The 13343-nt window shown below is 48.0% G+C and overlaps 1 protein-coding gene across 4 annotated transcripts; it reads left to right on the top strand.

Annotated features, from left to right (window-relative positions):
- Window positions 1-2278: 2278 nt before the first annotated feature.
- Window positions 2279-13018, top strand: LOC114011610 (protein mono-ADP-ribosyltransferase PARP12-like). Of its 4 annotated transcripts, none has more exons than XM_027784011.2 (8): window positions 2279-3223; window positions 5880-5997; window positions 6461-6581; window positions 7634-7724; window positions 8941-9016; window positions 9780-9910; window positions 12098-12249; window positions 12685-13018. In XM_027784011.2, the coding sequence occupies exons 1-8, from the start codon at window positions 3189-3191 to the stop codon at window positions 12963-12965; spliced, it is 1005 nt and encodes a 334-aa protein (XP_027639812.1). In that variant the 5' UTR covers window positions 2279-3188; the 3' UTR covers window positions 12966-13018. The 4 variants fall into 4 exon arrangements, with proteins under 4 accessions (XP_027639812.1, XP_027639817.1, XP_027639814.1 ...); XM_027784016.2 differs by having other exon boundaries at window positions 2283-3182; XM_027784013.2 differs by having other exon boundaries at window positions 2283-3374.
- The last annotated feature ends 325 nt before the right edge of the window (window positions 13019-13343 follow it).

The raw sequence follows: 13343 nt of genomic DNA, 5'->3' as shown, positions 1-13343 counted from the left end.
CCTGTTCTGATGCTTGACCACCCTTTCAGTGAAGAAGTTTTTACTGATATCCAGTCTAAACCTCCCCTGGTGCAACTTGAGGCTGTTTCCTCTTGTCCTATCACTTGTTATCTGGGGGAAGAGACCGACCCTCACCTGTCTACAACCTCCTTTCAGGTAGCTGTAGAGAGGGGAAGGTCTTCCTTCAGTCTCCTTTCCTCAAGACTAAACATCCCCAGGTCCCTCCATAAGTTCCCAGCTCCTCGTAAGACTCCCAGACCCTTCACCAGCTTTGCTGCCCTCCTCTGGACACGCTCCATCACCTCAATGTCCTTCTTGCAGTGAGTGGCCCAAAACTGGACACAGTATTCAAGGTGTGGCCTCACCAGTGCCAAGTACTGGGGGACAATCACTTCCCTGGTCCTGCTGGCCACACTGTTTTGGATACAAGCCAGGATGCTCTTGGCTGCCTTGGCTACCTGGGCACACTGCTGGCTCATGTTCAGCTGGCTCTTAACCAGCACCCCCAGGTCCCTTTTGGCCAGGCAGCTTTCCAGCCACTCTTCCCCAAGCCCGTAGTGTTGTGTGGGGTTGTTGTGACCCAGGTGCAGGACCCGGCACTGAGCCTTGTTGAACTTCATACAATTGGCCTCAGCGTATCGTCCAGCCTGTTCAGATCTCTCTGCAGCCTGCCCTCAAAGCAGATCAACACCCCAGCCAGTACAGTGTCATCTGCAAGCTTACTGAGAGTGCACTCAATCCCCTCATACAGGTCATTGGTAAAGATATTAAACTGGGCTGGCCCCAGTGCTGAGCCCTGGGGAACACCACCTGTGACCAGCCGCCAGCTGGATGTCGCTCCATTCACCACCGCTCTTTGGGCTCAGCCGCTCAGCCAGCACTTTACCCAGCACAGAATACACATGTCCAAGCCATGGGCAGCCAGTTTCTCCAGGAGAATGAGGCAGGAAATGATGTCAAAGGCTTTACTAAAGTCTAGGTAGACAACATCCACGGCCTTTCCCTCATTCACTAAATGGGTCATCCTGTTGTAGAAGGAGTTCAGGTTTTGACAAGGACCTGCCATAGCTTCCCACCTGGAAAACCAGTAATGGGTAATAATCAGAGGGCTGTACCAGACCAGAGAGTTTTCTAGTAACATCCCTCACCCAGGCTCCAGGGAGGCAGCAGATTCCCTGTGGGTTGCGTCTGATTGGCATGTCAGGCTCTCTGTTCCTCTCAGAGTGGAGTCACTGATGACAGCCACCTTTCTTTTTTTCTTAGCAGAGGCGGTTGTGATGCCTGGGGTTGACCAACTCTCCCTAGGCAGCCCCTCTAACCTGGACAGGCCTTTGCCCATATTGTTTTCCTGGCCCTCGGGTTCCGCACACCTATTGTGTAGGGGCACCTGGGAAGTGGGCTGGGAGGTGATTCATTTGCTGCCCTGAGCAGGGACCTGTTACCATTCCTCCTCACCTCTTAGGTCCTCTCCTGCCTGATGGTGAGAGGGCAGGGGAGCCTCCGCTTCTTGTGATGTGTCCGTGCCGTGCATTTGTCTCAGTGACGGTAGAGAGCGGCTCCAGCAGTCTATCTCCCTCTCACACTCCCTGACACTCCTTAACCTTTCTCCTTCCCCTTCCAGCTCTGCCACCAGGCAGAGCAGATCACCCACCCGGGTGCCCTCCGGCAGCAGCAGCAGGCTGGGGCACTCCCTGCGGCCATGACTTGGGCCCTGTGCGGTTACGTGGGAGCCATCTGGGATGCCACATGCCTTCTGGCACTGGCTTTTGGCTGAGTGGAAACCATAGCTCAGTTTCTTCTGGGAGAGTGATTTCCACAGCTTGAGCTCGCCTCTCTAAGCTGTTAGTGCGACTGCATGGCGACTGCCGTGCCATGCCCCAGCCGTTGCACTCTCTGGGCGCTGCTTTCATATGGGTGGGGGTTTGGCCACCTTCACTCCTGGTCCTGCATACGCTGGGTCAGAGCTGCCGCTTGCCAGGGCCTCAATGCTTCCCACCCTGGGAGGAGGGCCGGGGCACCCACACTCGCTCCGTGCTCGCTTTACAGTTTTGCCAGTTCATGGAAAGCTCCCCATGGTCCCCTGGTGCGATCCTCCGCTCTGGAGCATGTCTGCCGGAGTAGCATATGGGAGATCAAAAGTCAGTCAAAAAAGGCTAGAGGAGGAAGAAACAAAGTTCAACTTCATAATCTCATTTGTGGTGGTGTGCTTTTTTTTTTTTTTTTTTTCTCTCTCAGTACTATGTCTATAAAATGTACTCAGCGCAACCTTTCCAGAAACTAAACCAGAGATTTATGTGTTTCAGCCAATACTGATCTGGCCTGAGTAGATCATCAGGAAATAAAAATGTTCTGGCCAATTCAGCTGAATGCAATTTGTATAACAAAAATACCCACCCCACAACCAAAAAGTGTTTGCATCTGAACAAGTTTATGTACTTAGTACTATTTGATCTGTTGTTAAGCGTTATGCTTCAGAACACAGCTGGTAAACTGTCCGCCTTTAGACAGAAAGGCTGGAGGTCAGAGTGGAAAGCTCCTAACCCTTCTCTGATTTCCGTGGGGAAGAATGGAATAGAGGATCAGCCTGCAGGGTAAAGGAATACAAATACAAATTCTTGGGAAGGTGCAGAGCTCTGTGTGGGCTGACGTAGCCTGCCCCACAGGGCTCTGTGCTCGGTTTGTGCTGGTTTGGGTCACTCCGTGCAGCGCTGCATGCTGCAACCCTGCTGAATGGTGTAATAACCAATGCAGAGAGTGTGCTGAGAGATGCACCCGCTTTCTGTGTTGAGATTTGGGGTTTGCTTTGCAAGGCAATGCCAGCTTTGGCTTTCAAAGAATGATGATCGGCAGAAGCTGCTCCTGGCAGGAATCTTGAAAGGAGAAGGTCCTGAATACGCCCAACCACTGGAAGGAGGGGAGGAATTGACACAAGCTAAGTGCTGGTGCATGATGACAGGAACCAGGCAGTAGGGATAAACGATGCCAGTTTGTAGGGATGTTGATTTTACTGGTGCATCTGCCAAAAACATCAGCTGTGCCTGGCCGGTCTGCAGATGCGCATGCGTAGTATGGCGCAATAACCAGAAGGAAGTGTTACTCAGCTCCGCTTTCTAAGGGTCAGTGGCTAAGCGGAGAGGCATCCATGATGTCCCACGGAGAGAGGCCCTGAGAGAGACAGCGAGGTACAGATGTGCAGTTGGGAGTTCATGAGGAGCTATCACAGGCCAGTTGTACTTTTTTTCTGAAGGTCTTACTGCAGCTGGGGGACCTTTCCCATGTGGAGCAAGGGTTCAGAGGGCTCATCCAACTGGCAGGCACGTGGCTGGTGCCCTCAGCTCCCAGGGGTGGTGACTGAGCAGCCTGATGACATGACTGTGAGTAGGGCAGCTGGGAGGTGGCGTGTGCCGGGCTCTGGCAGCTTTCCTGGGGTGCTGCTGAGCTGGGAGGGAGGCAGATGGAGAAAGCTGGGGGTTTCATAGCTTGTGGGCTTGGCTATAAGGTCTGCTGGAAGGATACCTGCTTGCAGTTAGTCATATGGTAAGCTGCACTTATATCTTCATTAATTCATCCTTTCTTCTATGTGAGGGAGAAGTGTAAGAAAAAAGGTGGCATGAGGTTGCTTTTAACGTATAAAATTCCCTCTGTATAAAGTTATTCCTCTGGAGATATAAAAAGCAAATTTACATGGTATCTCTCAATTGCACAAGACCAGATAGCAAAATCTTCAGTAAAAGGTGAAGATCTGTCTTGCTAGGTAATTTTTTTTCCATCTGCTTTGTTGTTTCACCTCTGTTTCTTTCTAGTTGGGGTTATCTGGTAAGTGGAAATTCCCTTCCAGGAGCAGAAATGCTGACAAGTGAAAGTAGGGCACAACTGGGCATTTTGGAAAGCCGATGGGGTTAGGGCAGACTGGGAGCCCTGGGTACTGACAGGGGAGCTGGCAGGGGTTAGTATCCATCCATGGAGTGGCGAGAGGGAACAGGGATGGGGGAGCAATGGAGGAAAGCTGCCTGGAAATATCATCCCACCCTCCTCCCCCGCTTTCCTCTCTGTTTATCTTCTGCCCCTCAAATCCCACACTTCAAATCCACAAACTTCAAATTCTTCTGCCACAGCAGCAGCAGCAGCAGCACACTGCTGTGCAGAGGGGAGAAAAGGGACCACCACATCCAAAAAAATCTCCCAGAACTGCTGGATCTCATGAATCTCCTGCAGTGGGATTTGCGAGCAAATTAAGTGTGAGCATTTTTCTAGGAACAGGCCTGGCTGGTGTTACTGCGTACAAAGAGCATCCATGGTCTGAAGGCAGTGCTGGAGCAAGCTGAGGCTGTGAAGGAGATGTGGGTCCTTCCTTGCTCTTTGTTCTGGCAGTCCAGGGGCTGCCAAGCCTTTGTTTGTGGACCTTTGTACTGTAACCAGCTCTGTAAGGGAGCTCCTCCTATGACGTTTTCCTCTGACTAGCCTGCTCTGAATACCCGTGGTCCCTGCCAAGGCATGAAGAGCATCAGAGCAGGATAAATGATCATTTTCAGTTTCTGTTTGAATAGGGTGCTCAAATTCTTTGGGTAACCCTGAGTAGCTCAGCCACAGACCCTTGCAAACTCCATGGCATGCAGGTGGGCAGGTCTCAGCTGTGTCTGTGTGCTTCACGATAGGGAAATGTTGTAGGAGCAGCAAAGTGATGAGATGCATGGAAAAGCATTGGCTGGGTCCAAAACTGGGACTTTCAAAGGAGGCTAAAGCACTGCATCAAGCAAAGTAAAATCCTCTGAATTGGAATTATTGGTGGCTACCTGTTTCAGCTTCGTCTCTGTGTAGGTACTGTGTTTCCAGGGTAGACTGCAGAGCAAAGACTTTGCTGGTAAGTGATTTCCCCTGCCAAAGGAATTTGACACCTTCTCCTCAACTGGATACAGAAGAAAGTAAGACAGAAAAGTTCATGAGTTGAGAGGAAGACAGGGAGATCACTGATCAAAACAGACTTGACTTGGGGAAACTTAATTTATTGCCAATTAAAATAGATTTGGATGATAAGAAACAAACCCAAAAATTAGAACACCACCTTCCCCTCATCCACCTTCTTCCCAGGCTGAAATTCACTCCTTCAGTCCCAGCTTTTCTACTTCCCCCCTGCCTCCCACCCACAAGTGATGCAGAGGGGATGGGGAATGGGCGTTGGTCTCAGTCCATAAGAGTTGCCCCCCACCACTGCATTGTTCTCAGAAATTTCCCACACTCCAGCATGTCTCCTTTCCTCTGGGCTGCAGTCCTTCAGGATAAACCTGCTCTGGCATGAGCTCCTGCCCATGGACTGCAGCTTCCTTCAGGGCATGTCCACATGCTGCAGCATGGGGTCCTCCATGTGTTGCATTGTGGATATCTGCTCACAGAGGCCACCCCTGCAGCCCCTGCTGCCAGCACCTGGGCACCTGCACCCGGTAGAGTACCTGTGAGCATCACCTTTGCTTTCACCAGTGCCCTCTGAAGACGTCCTGACTTTTGCAGCTGATCACACACTGCCTGAAAGCCAAATCTTATTCTTATTAGCCAGGTGGCACTATTGGCCTTCCTATAACAAGCCGAGTTTATTCTGTCAAGTTTTATTTTCTTACAATGTGTATTTTAGAAAGATATATTTTAGAGAAAAACAGTGACCTTTGTCCAGCCCAGAGAGGTCAGGGTCATTTCTGTGGTGCTTACCATGCCACATAAATGTACAAACATCAGTTTATTTGTTCTGGGCCAAACATGCACTTCCCAGGTTGAAGGGGTCTCCTTTTCTAAGAAGCAGTTAGACTTCTAACCAGACCAGGGATATCACATAGTGTGACAGCTTTGGAAAAGACCCATACTTTAATGTGGATTTCTCTTCTGATTAGGTGTTGGTCAGCTCTTCTGCACCTGTGGTATCTTCTGACTCATCCACCTGCTCCCAAAATGGAGTACACCTGGTATTGGCTTGATGATTCTGGGCACTGGATTGAGTATGGGGAAAAGGTGAGATCCATCTGCTGTCCATGCCAAAAGCTCTTGTTAAGCCGTCTTTGGAGAGTTATTTAGGGCACGTTGTTCTGCAGCTGGGGTGTTGCACACGCGCTGCTGGGTGCCCTTGCAGTGCTGCTCTGATGCCCTGGTGGGTTTGTCTTCTTAATTTTCCGTTCATCAAAGCAGTACTGCTACTCTGTGAAAGCATTCAAAGGCCTGGCTTTGAAAGTGGGGGCATTTTCCAGAGATGACAGACACCTTTTGGCTGAAGCTGACACACAGGCTGAAGGCTGCTTGGTTGCTGTTGCTACAAGCAGCTGTTCTCTGTGGGCTACCCCTCTCGCTAAAGAACAAAATGCTTGAAGCCTTTAAGACTTAGTTCAAAATGGCATTCAGTGATACAGGCCGGGGAAAATACTGCTTTTTCCCCACAGTGTCACCTAAACCAAAGACTATTTTCTTGTTCTTTCTACAGCATCCGGATCACTGCTCTGCCACGGTAACATCTGCAGATCTGGAGAAAGAATTTCTAGCTGACCAGAAAGGCACTGTGTTATTCACAACTGGTTCTCAGATGTATGAGTTAGACTTTGAAGGTGAAGTAGCTCCTTATTTTAAGCCACTTATACAGTGCAGCAGGCTGTAAGGCAGCCTCCTTCATGCAGGGTTCTCACCCTGTGTCTGGGTTTCTTTGAACAGGTCTTTTTCCTCCTGTAAGTTTTCTCCAAGCAGAACTTGAGCAGCATGTACATTTCTCTGCAGTTTTGAGATACCCTGCTCGAGCTTCTAGACTTGCGCATCTATAGCCAAAAAAGCATCTCTGACAATGTAGTATATTCAGCAGAAGAGCCGACTGTAAATATTTCATGGCATCTGGCGTATGCATTTGGGTTTATACAACTAAAGAGGAGGAATGAAAAAGGAAAAAAAAAAAAAAGGACTGAGAAGTCAAATGGTGAAGAAGTGAGCCCATGATAGACGTCTTGCAAACTACTTATGCAGTGAGAAAGCACATAGGTGCAGCAAAGGAAAATTTAGGGCTGATTGCACAGAGAGAAAAACGGCAAAATGAGAAATGCTTTTTCTGTTTCTGATTTACCCATCTTAAAACTCCCGTTAGCTTTCCAAACTTTAAATCTGTTTCCTGGCATGAATAAAGAGGGTGGTGTTTAAAGGAGGAAACAATGGATAATTAGCTATGTCACACAGCATGTGCTCTGTGATATTGCTGCAGGACCAAGAAGGGAGGGCAGACTTTCCTCTTAGCACCATGTAACAATCCTGTGCTGCTAGGAAAGCTAGATTTATGGCCTCCATCGTATTGAAAACTCTTCCCTGCTGTAGGCCTGACATCAGATGTGGTTTTCTCTGGCCAACAGCCTGGATGTGAATGCATGTGCAAGTGCAGTTGGTAGTTGACTGCCTTTGAGCTTCACAACCTATGCTAGCAGGTGGCTGGCCTTGCTGATCTCCAAGCAGAGCAGCACAAGTGGGAATGGTTTTGAAGTATGGGGTAGGTGTGGTAAAGGGAGCACCTTGACGTGGTATTCGGGGCTACCTCTTGCTTTGTTTCTTTTTTAAACATATAAGGGTATGTCCCTGGACAATAAATTATCTAATTATTGAGTCATTGTGTTTTTATTTCAAGACATGGTCCAAACAAATTTGACCTATGGAACTCGAAGAAAAGTTGCCCGATGGCCAAAATTTTGGTCCTCTCAAGGTGGACAAGACAGAAGGTAATATACTTCAGAAGAAGATAATATATTTAATAATGTCGCTACCTGACAGCACCTTTCTGCTAAGAATACCCTCAGTTTTAGAGTTCTTATATTCACGTTTAGATACCTTTTGTTGACTGGTTTAATGGCAAATTTTGTGGTGACAATATTTGTAAATTATGCAACGCTTCTGTGAAGCGTGCTGAAGGGATGTTTGGTGGCAGTCTCTGGCAGCTGTGAAGGACCCCTAGAGTAGTTTTATTCTCTCTGTGAGAGCAAGGCCACATAGGGCTGACACAACTGTGCCAGGGATTTTTATTCCTTGATTTATACCCCAACAGTACTAAACAAACTGTGCGCAGAGTAGGAGCATGGGACTGCCAGTCCCAAGAACTGTGGAACAGATAGATGTCATCCCCTGAAAAGCTGAGGACAGAATAAAACACAGAAGCAAATCCCTCTAAATGAAGTAAACTGAATGCACTTATTTGGGATACCCTATCTTACGGCTTTTTTAAAGGAAGTTCAGCTTGGCAGAATTTGAGTATGTCTGCTGCAGAAGTCAGTTTTGCTACTGCTTTATTTTAGAAAGAGCCACCTTTGCTTCAGAAACTCACTAGCAGACGGTGCATTTGAAGCTAAGCGTTCAATTTAAGGGTCAGTTCAACCAAGGGTGGGTTCATTCAAAAAAAGGGAGACAAACTGTAGCTCCTGAATGGATGCTACTGCTTCTGTTGCCTGGTTTAAGACATGCATGCCAGGAGGGCATTAATGCTGGAAGTTGTTGAGCACTGACCAGTGAAGTAGTGCCTGCAGGGCACAAGCCTCCACCCGCAGCCTCCTGACAAGCTTGATCTTGGACAAATAGGGGCAGGCCACCCATTTGGCCAGGGATTTAGAGATGAGTAGCCACATGGAGGGAGAGGGCTCGCACTCCTGTTTCCTAGAGGTTCAAGCAGCACACATGGAGGGCTAGCTGGAACAGTTGTACAAACCATTCAGCTAGGAGCATGTTACTCCTCATTTGAAGCTCTCCTATCAAAGTCTTGACCTGCCAAGAGATGCATTAGTGCCACTAGGACGTGTGTGGAAATCTAAACTGGAGGAAGGGACAATGGTAATGTGGAAACTAAAACAAAAATAAAAATCCAGTGATAACAGTGGCTGGATCCTCTGGAAGAGGGATTTAGTTAGGAGTATCGTGGACTGACTTGCTTCTTTTTCTTTTCTGCAGCCAAAACATGACTCTGTCATGTTCCATCTATCCTCCACAATGGGACCAATCTGCACTGCCTGATATTGGGTTCAAGGTATGTCTTTCCAGCTCTCCAAGGGGTAGGGCAAACCATGTCCTGTACTGATTTTTCTGAGAATGTGACCCAAGGCAGTTGAGATATTCCTAGTTTTTAAATATGTCTTATAAAATAAGAAACCATGAGGTAAACCAGCACTGAGAGTTTCACATTCAGAATAGACCTGTGTCTCCTGGGAGGCTCCCTGAGACCCCCTACATAAACCATGCTGGATAAGAAAGACCCTTTTCTCCACTACGGGTCTGACCTGTCCTTTGCACTCTCCCAAGGCACCTGGTCCTCTGATAAACTGGACGAGCTGCATCTTAAGGGGGTGTGCCAGTATTTCCTCTGTTGATTTGAGGCAAAATATTATTTGCTGTGTTAAAACTAGGGCTTAGCCTTGCAGGGAAGACGCTAGAAGGAGCTATAATGTCAAATTAAGGTGAAACTGATATTCATTATTCTCATAGCAGCATGAATACTGCTGTGCATTTCATCTTCAGGTTACTTTGAAGTAAAAGTAACCTAGATGCAGAGGTGGGTCCACCGAAGGAAGCTCGTTGGGATTGCATTCATCTCCCTCAGTCAGTGCCTATGCTTCCACATAGTTGGGTGAATGTGAAGGTGGGGAGAGGATGGTTAACTGGAAAGACAACAGAGGCTTGTGATTTTACCGGCAGGACTTTTCCCCTGATGTGAGGAGGTTGGTGAGTCCTTTGGACTTTGGGAGTTGTTGCTGTCAGTAATACATTATTTATGGTGTTTCCAAAATTTTCAGTTGGTACAGCTCAGCTGCACTTCCCATGAGTATGGGAAAATTAAGAGGCTGTTTGAGAAGACAATGAAAAATTACTGCATCCACCAAATGCAGAGGATCCAGAACCCCACACTTTGGCAAGTTTTTCAGTGGTTTGTATCTATTTTATTTCATTATCCTTATGGCAGCAGAAGACTGGTATTTCCTGATCTATTGTCCTCCATACTAGCGTTAGGAGTCGCCAAATCCAGCAGCCCAGCAGAGGTGAGCCTGCCGTGTATCTGTGTGCCTGTGTCCGGCTGGTAGTGAGGTTCAGCACATGTTCCCAGTAGGCACACACGCACAAACACACACATACACACAAAAGGTATGAATAAGCACACAGCTGGCCATGAAACTCAACACAGCACAGCACTCATGCAATCATAAACAGCACCAATGGCCTCATCCTAGAATCCTAGAATCATTTGCATTGGAAAAGACCTTTAAGATCATCAGGTCCAACTATTAACATGGGACTGCCAAGTCCACCACTAAACCATGTCCCCAGGACCACACATCTATGTGTTTTTTAAACACTTCCAGGGATGGTGATTCCACCACCTCCCTTGGCAGTCTGTTCCAACGCTTGACCACCCTTTCAGTGAAGAAATTTTTCCTGATAACAAATCTAAACCTTCCTGGCAGGACTTGAGGGCGTTTCTTCTTATCTCGTCACTTGTTATCTGGGAGAAGGGACTGACACCCACCTGTCTACAACCTCCTTTCAGGTAGCTGTAGATAGCGATAAGGTCCCCCTGTGATCATCCTGTTCCCTTCCTCCGGATGGCTGGGATGCAAGCCTTTTACTGGAACATATGTACATGCATGGGTCCCTCTAGGGGCTGGTCTTTAGACTCTCAGCCTACCAACGCGCTGGCCCCTGGATCCTCTCATCTTCAGTTAGGTTCTGCATACACACACACACACACACATGCAAGTGAGTTGCTATAGATTTTATGATGTCTTCACCATGAAAGCCTTGGCCTGGACCTCCTGGTCCCTCTGGTAAGCAAGCTCAGACCTTCTGGTCTCTCCAGCATCTGGCCAGACTTATGACTCTTTCAAAACCTGACTCCCAGGCCAGCTACCCTCCTCACTGGCTGTTCAGCCTTATGTTGGTTAATGATCACATACTGACACACACCCCCTTGTTTGCTGTCATTACTGGTGCTATGGATGTATAGCTCCTGTGACCGAAGGTCCTACTGCGGTTGCTGCACCCAGACCCCCATACATGCGCATGCACACAGGCTGGAAGGTCCATCACCCAAGTAAGAGTTAGAAATGGAGTTTAATGAGTACCCTATCAGGGCAGACTGTGCTGATCAGGCATAGGGCATGGTCAGACAAGTCTACTGGCCAGTCCTTTTTACCCCCTTATCTCTCTGTTTTCCTGTGTTTGTTCCTCCTCAGACCATTATGACCCCTCCCTTCTCCCACCTACAGTTCCTCTGTTAAACATCCCATTACAAGTCCTGTGCAAGCCCCAAATGCTCTTCCCCTCTGTCCCATAATAAGTCCTATATTCTCATCGACAGTACCCCCCTTATGTCTGTGAGCTGCTCTGGACTCTTTCCATTGCTCACGGTGCTGGTTGTCCCTTGGTTCCTGGGGCTGAGGTTCCCCTGGGGTAACCTTAGAAGTGGCCGGGGCTGGGGTTCCTCTCTCTGTGATTATGCTGTTGGGATTGTCTCTATGCTTTTTGTCTGTGTGGAAATGAGCCTTTTATCACATAACCTAACAGGTTGTGTGGGGGCTTCTTGCTAGTGTTATTCAAAAAGAAAGTTCTTTTCCTTCAGCATGACTGAGCTGTGGTATCTCAGATTTATTCCTTTTGTTTTAGTGTCGTCCACATAGGAGTTTAAAAAAAAAAAAAAAGCAGACTTTTAATGTGATAAAGATAGGGGTAAAGATGATACAGTCTCTGCTGTGGCTTCATACAGCTCAGTTTTATAACCATATTTATGCATTCAGGATTTATATAACCTGGGAACTGACCAATTCCCAGTCAAGTGATGTTTGTCTCTCTACTCTCTCATGTGGTATGAAGTTGTGGGTGACACAGTCCATAGCAATGCTGAGAACTTTTTGTTTTGTTGGAAGGAGCCAGCTGTGCAGCCGGGTACCAACAGAAGTGCAAAGCAGGCAGTAACCCCACTGAGAGCAGTTTGTGTCACTGTTCCTCCATGACCCAAAAGTAGGAGGAGCTGAGTTGGGAAATTGTCCTTGTTTGAACCAGGGTAACATGTCATTAATTTCTGTTTGGTTGGGGTTTGGGGTTTTTTTTTTGTCCCTAGGCAAAAGGAGCAGATGAAGAAGCTCAGTAAATCAAAATGGGTGGATGAGCGACTCCTGTTCCACGGGACAAGTCCATCCCACGTGCCTGCCATCTGTGAGCAGAACTTCGACTGGAGGATCTGTGGGACTCATGGGACAATGTATGGAAAAGGTACAAGTGCATAAGTGTGGGTTCAGAGGCTGTAGCAGCATGGGCTGCAGACCCCAGCCGGGCTGGTGGGTGGGTGTGAGGTGATTGACTGTCCCTGACTCCCGCACTCATGCCATTAGGGCACTGTCAGCTGCGTGCATCTGCATTGCTGCAGGCAGCATCCACAGCGATCCCATTTTTGGAGGGGCTAAACCCACCCCTCTTTGCCTCAGGTTCCTGCTGTTTAGCAAAACTCTTGGGCAGGCAGGACTGGGAGGTTGATGGCAAGAAGTGGCTAGAGCGTATCGATGCTTTAAAATAAGCCTATGTGGAAACACCTGGCAAGGATGGGTGTAGAGCTACCTGGGCCTGCGAATTTCTGGCTGCCAAAGTGCTGATAGATGTTTATTCCTCAGCTGATGTATTGTCTTACTTGTGGCTTTTTCTGGTCCCTAGGAAGCTACTTTGCCAGAGATGCCAGCTATTCTCACAAGTACTGTTCCTCTCATAGTGGTTGCTACAGCATGTTTGTAGCTCATGTTCTTGTTGGAGACTTTGTTCAGGGAAACCCAGATTACCCTCGCCCTCCACCCAGAGCTGTTAATTCAAACAGACTTTACGACAGCTGTGTGAACGACCCGACAGACCCTTCCATCTTCGTCATCTTTGAGAAGCACCAGATTTACCCTGCCTATATCTTGGAGTACAGCAGTGGGGCCCAATGTATGATCCTGTAATGAATGGTGGAACCTCCTTTGAATTTACACGGAATAAATTACACTTTAGTACATCTCTTTTTAATGTTTGTTCAATTTTAATAGTAGCTTTAGAACATTTTGTACTGCAGTGAACCAATATCCAACCCCTGAAGGACTTTGGGACGCTGCTGTTTGGTAGGTGCTATTCTTTTGCCAGCAGAAAGTGCTAAACTATAACCCCCCACCTTATCACTAGCCTGGGATGGGGATGTACCTGCCTTGTGTACCCTGATGCAGTGACACCTACTGCTGGCAAAAGTGGCACCACTTGATTCACTGATATAGTCACTCAGGGATGGTTCCTGCCTGTGGTGTTGCTGATGTACCAAAGTGAGACTGGGTGAGGACTGTGGAAGG

The sequence above is a fragment of the Falco peregrinus genome, chromosome 6 (assembly GCF_023634155.1).
Source record: "Falco peregrinus isolate bFalPer1 chromosome 6, bFalPer1.pri, whole genome shotgun sequence".
NCBI classification, from domain to species: Eukaryota; Metazoa; Chordata; class Aves; order Falconiformes; family Falconidae; genus Falco; species Falco peregrinus.
The sequence above is the reverse complement of the archived record's forward strand: the minus strand, read 5'-3'. Positions and strand labels throughout refer to the sequence as shown.

Bases quoted from the DNA above. Each gene is read 5' to 3' on its own strand.
- LOC114011610 (XM_027784011.2), top strand. From the start codon at position 3,189: ATGTGCAGTTGGGAGTTCATGAGGAGCTATCACAG. The intron at 7,725-8,940 runs GTAATATACTTC...TCTTTTCTGCAG, and splicing joins CAAGGTGGACAAGACAGAAG to CCAAAACATGACTCTGTCAT. The intron at 9,017-9,779 runs GTATGTCTTTCC...CAAAATTTTCAG, and splicing joins TGCCTGATATTGGGTTCAAG to TTGGTACAGCTCAGCTGCAC.